Source organism: Vanessa tameamea, chromosome 17, assembly GCF_037043105.1.
Source record: "Vanessa tameamea isolate UH-Manoa-2023 chromosome 17, ilVanTame1 primary haplotype, whole genome shotgun sequence".
Classification (NCBI taxonomy): Eukaryota; Metazoa; Arthropoda; class Insecta; order Lepidoptera; family Nymphalidae; genus Vanessa; species Vanessa tameamea.
Window position 1 is genome coordinate 5,170,323 of NC_087325.1, and position 4,659 is coordinate 5,174,981.

The 4,659-nt window shown below is 26.3% G+C and overlaps 2 protein-coding genes across 3 annotated transcripts; one reads left to right on the forward strand and one right to left on the reverse strand.

Moving 5' to 3' along the window:
• The first annotated feature begins 70 nt into the window (after positions 1-70).
• LOC113400277 (enoyl-CoA hydratase domain-containing protein 3, mitochondrial) lies at positions 71-1,773 on the forward strand. Of its 2 annotated transcripts, XM_026639798.2 has the most exons (7): positions 71-103; positions 191-303; positions 381-516; positions 596-694; positions 758-849; positions 924-1,012; positions 1,091-1,773. In XM_026639798.2, exons 1-7 carry the CDS (start codon positions 86-88, stop codon positions 1,378-1,380), a joined length of 837 nt encoding a protein of 278 aa, XP_026495583.2. In that variant the 5' UTR covers positions 71-85; the 3' UTR covers positions 1,381-1,773. The 2 variants fall into 2 exon arrangements, with proteins under 2 accessions (XP_026495583.2, XP_064073663.1); XM_064217593.1 differs by lacking the exon at positions 71-103 and having other exon boundaries at positions 194-318; positions 395-516.
• LOC113400283 (ADP-ribosylation factor 2) lies at positions 1,494-4,035 on the reverse strand. Its single transcript, XM_026639803.2, has 4 exons — positions 3,834-4,035; positions 3,445-3,707; positions 3,243-3,368; positions 1,494-3,161 (listed from the first exon to the last, which is right to left on the reverse strand). Exons 1-4 carry the CDS (start codon positions 3,898-3,900, stop codon positions 3,075-3,077), a joined length of 543 nt encoding a protein of 180 aa, XP_026495588.1. The 5' UTR covers positions 3,901-4,035; the 3' UTR covers positions 1,494-3,074.
• Positions 4,036-4,659: the final 624 nt, after the last annotated feature.

Sequence of the window (4,659 nt, forward strand, 5' to 3'; positions counted from 1 at the left end):
GTTATATTATTATTTTATCTATAAAAAATCATTAATATTTTATTCGTAAAGTAAAAGTTAAAGATATTGAATAACTATATGCAAAATGTTATCTTCATTTGAGGTAAAACGATTCTTTTCATGTTTCTTAGGTTATAAATAAAATTTATTTAAATATCATTTATTATTATAAATATCAGTATTATTTCAGAGAAACATTCTTAAGCCTTTTACTATAATAAGTCGAGGTGTTCACAGCCAATATCTTATTACAAAAGAAAATAATGGTGCTCGGGAAATAACGTTAAATCATGAAAAAACAAAGTGAGTGACTTACAACTGACTCAAAAAGTTTGTTATTTCTCTTCCGAGTTTTTTAATTACTAAATTTTTCTATTCAGAAATTCACTATCACTAGCTATGATGGAAAATCTAATAACAGCTATAAATGAAAATAAAAATGATACATCTCTGAGAGCTATAATATTATCAGCAAATGGTAATGTTTTTTCAGCTGGCCATAATTTGAAAGAATTAGTAAGTATGGAATGAATGGTTAAAATTGATTTATATATCAAATATATGACGTAAGCTAACTAATATATTCTGCCTTTAGCAAACGTCAGCTGGAACTGATCAACACAAACTGATATTTAATAAGGCTACAGAATTAATGAGATCTATAATTCTAAGTCCAGTACCAGTAATAGCTAAGGTGAGACAAACATTCAATAGATTTTGTTGTCTATTCTGTTAAAATAAAGACTTATTATTATAGGTAAACGGGTTTGCAACTGCAGCAGGTTGTCAATTAGTAGCCACCTGTGACATGATAATTTGTTCTGACAAAAGCAAATTTTCAACACCCGGGTAATTTGATTTATTACTATTATGAATTAGTATATACAATATAAATATAATGTATTAATTTTCAATAATTTCAGAGCTAATTTTGGGATATTTTGTTCAACACCAGGCATAGCAATAGGTAGAAGTGTTCCAAAATCTAAAGCAATGTACATGTTGTTAACTGGTTAGTCCCTACTAAAATCTATCTATATTCATAATAACTATAAATTAAATAAATTTAAATAGAGTTAATATTTTATAGGTGAACCAATAACTGCACAAGAAGCATATGAAAGTGGTCTTGTAACCAAAGTAGTTCCAGCAGATAAATTAGACGAAGAAGTCAATAGAATTGTTGAACAAATTAAACATAAGAGTCGCTGTGTTATTGCACTCGGAAAGGAATTTTTCTACAAACAAATCAATCTAAATACTCTTGATGCTTATAGATTAGGTGAAGACATTATGGTGCAAAATATCAATTCAAATGACGGTCAAGAAGGAATACAAAGTTTTGTTGAAAAGCGTAAAGCAATTTGGAATCATAAATAATTTTACTAATATCTAAAATATATGTTTGTCATATAAATACTGAGCAACATGGGTGGCTAACATCTTGTCCATTATCAAATGATATGTTGAAGTGGGTAATAAATAACAAAATATTATTATTTACACCTATATTTATTTTCCACTAACTTAGTGTATATCCAAAGCAAGTATAAGAATGTAAGCATGATACTGTCACATACACATGAAAACATTTTTTGGCCGAAATATTTTCCTTTATATACATCATGTATAATTAAAATAAAAAAAAAAAAATCATTGAATGCTAATTTTTTTTAAATGTCCAATACATAACCAAATCTTATACTTTTAATTTGGTATTTAGATTTTTCTGTATACAAAAGATAAAATAAAACTGAATTAATAATTATTGTCTTCTGTATTTCCTTTTTAAAATGGCTACTATTTCTGGATTAAACTTATATTGTTTGAACTTAAATTTCCAATTACCAAGAATCTTTCACACTGATTAAAAGCATGAAAATAGGTACTAAAAGAGATTTTTATTTTTAAACTGACATACTATAATTATAATCTTTAGACATTTTTTTAATATAATCTACAACATTTATAAATAGCAAAACTTAAGTTTTGTGCATAATCTTTCTTCACTAACTTGTTAATACTTGAATAAACAATAAATTATTAATTCATATACCTTATCTTGATTTAAAAATTAATTATCAGATAATTGGTAATATGTTAACGCTAACTAAATATGATATTATAAAATTCGTGCAAAGTAAACCTAAAATAACATTTTATAATAATTAATAGTAAACATCAAGGGTGTCTGCTATTTAGCTAACTATTTTAACTTTCATAACATTAAGATACATAACATTATACACATTATTATAATTTTTTAATGAATTTAAATGCTTGATGTTTGGTTTATTAAATTTAAATACAATTCTTGTAAGCCAATCTTAAATTAAGTACAGAATAAATAGAGTTTATAGACAATAATATTGGAATGCGAATGGTTTAAATAACATAATTATAATATTTCATAAGGATTATACACTTTTAAAATACTATTTAAAAAAATTATGATGCAAGTCTGAGACATGGTAATTTGAATAATGTAAGGTTCATTAATCTGGGTTGCATTTTATATCTTTAAGTTGTAAAAAAATTACTTAGCCATCAAAACTCCAATCATATAGACAATAACATTTTATTATCAAAGGTATTAAATATACACCTTAGTTTCAATTAAATATATAAGATGCAATCCACAATATTTAATAGCTAATAGACAATTTATACAAAACATATAGATATAGAACAATCAGTTAAAATCGAACTAAATTTAGTTTATAGACAATTTTTTAATAATTCAAAATATTATAGAATTTAATATTTGTTTTAGTTTAATTATGTAGAAGTCCAACACATAGGAATACAACTGTAGGGATCTCATTATATTTTTTTTAATTTTTTTGTATAAATTGTATTGCAACAGAATTTTTAAGCTTTAAAAGGAATATAAAAAATTTATATGAAGATTATACAATATTCAAAATCTGGCACTCACTTAATAAATATTCAAATAAAGATAAAAGTTATATTAAAAATTTAGTCTCAAATTTTTAGTTTCAACAACATTCTCAATATGGAAGGTTGACATCTTGTTTCAGGAATTGATGTTATTTCCCAGTAGTACAGTTGCCTCACTTCTTTGCCAATTCATTCGACAGCCAGTCTAATCCTTCATAGAGCCCTTGCCCTTGAGTGGCACATGTTGCTTGAATATACCACTGAAAATATAAATACTCTCATTGACAAGAATACTGTAAAGTAACTGAAAGTATTGTGTAATAAATTCAAAAAGTACTTACGCGACGGTTCCTTAAATTGTTTAAGTTTAATGCATTTGTAAGTTCAGCTGCAGTCATAGCATTCGGCATATCTTGTTTATTAGCAAACACCAATATTACTGCGTCATTCAATTCATCTTCCTTTAGCTAAAACATCAAGAAATATTAGGTGTTGTACAATTCAGTGTGTTTCAGGAATAATATATGAAATATTTTAGTATACCATATTAGCAAGTTCATTTTCAGCTTCTGCTATTCTCTTTGTGTCACTTGAATCAACGACAAATATCAATCCTTGGGTGTTCTGGTAGTAGTGGCGCCACAGTGGTCTAATCTTGTCTTGACCACCAACATCCCACACGGTAAAGCTAATGTTTTTGTACTCCACTGTTTCAACATTGAAGCCGATAGTGGGTATGGTGGTCACGATTTCACCAAGTTTTAATTTGTAAAGTATTGTTGTTTTGCCAGCGGCATCGAGTCCCACTATAAAATAGAAATATTTAGATGACTAACTAAACAAATTATTGCATCAAATCCAGCCGGATAAGACAATGACTGTAATCAAAAACATTCTACGCAACCTTCAAGATGTTTCATGAAATTACTTACCCATTAGGATACGCATTTGTTTTTTGCCAAAAAGCCTTGTAAAAACACTAGAAATTGTAAGACCCATGCTCACTCACAATATCTTGGTGAATATATACAAAATGAAACAATTCCTTTTTATATAAATCGATGACTACTGTACGTCAGTCGGTATCGTCAACGCGGACAACGTCACAGATATAAACCTAAATATGACACATGTCCAACAATTTATAATAAATTATTATTAAAATTTAAAATATCAGATACTTTGTTTTAACTAATTAATGATAATTTTAGGAGTAAAAGACGAATACAAAAAACCAGACCAGAAATCCTATAAACAATCGTTCCAGAAAAACCATAGACATTTATTTTTTTCATGCCTAGAATGAGTAATAAAATGTTTATGTAGCCTAATTAAAACTGATAACTATTTAAATAATACTAAATATAAAAGGAAATTTAGTGAAAACAAAATTATATAATGTACGAAATAACTTCTTAAAGCTATTTAAATTTCTTATATGTTTTTGTTTATTATAACTCATATTTTATTAATACTAATTTATAGTACCTATAATGATATTTATTTCTTCTTTGATTTTTTATTATAAAAACTTTTTAAAAATGTATCCCGAATCAATCAAAAATCGAAATTACAACGTAGAATTTTTAGGACCATCTTATTCTTATTGTTTATATTTAAACATTTATAGAGACTTGTAAATATTATGTCGTAAGATATCTCTAAAATATTTACAAAATATAAAAAGTACATTTCCAAAATAATTAACATTCTTTACTACTGTAAGTCTGTGGGCCGCAAATACATTAACATAACATC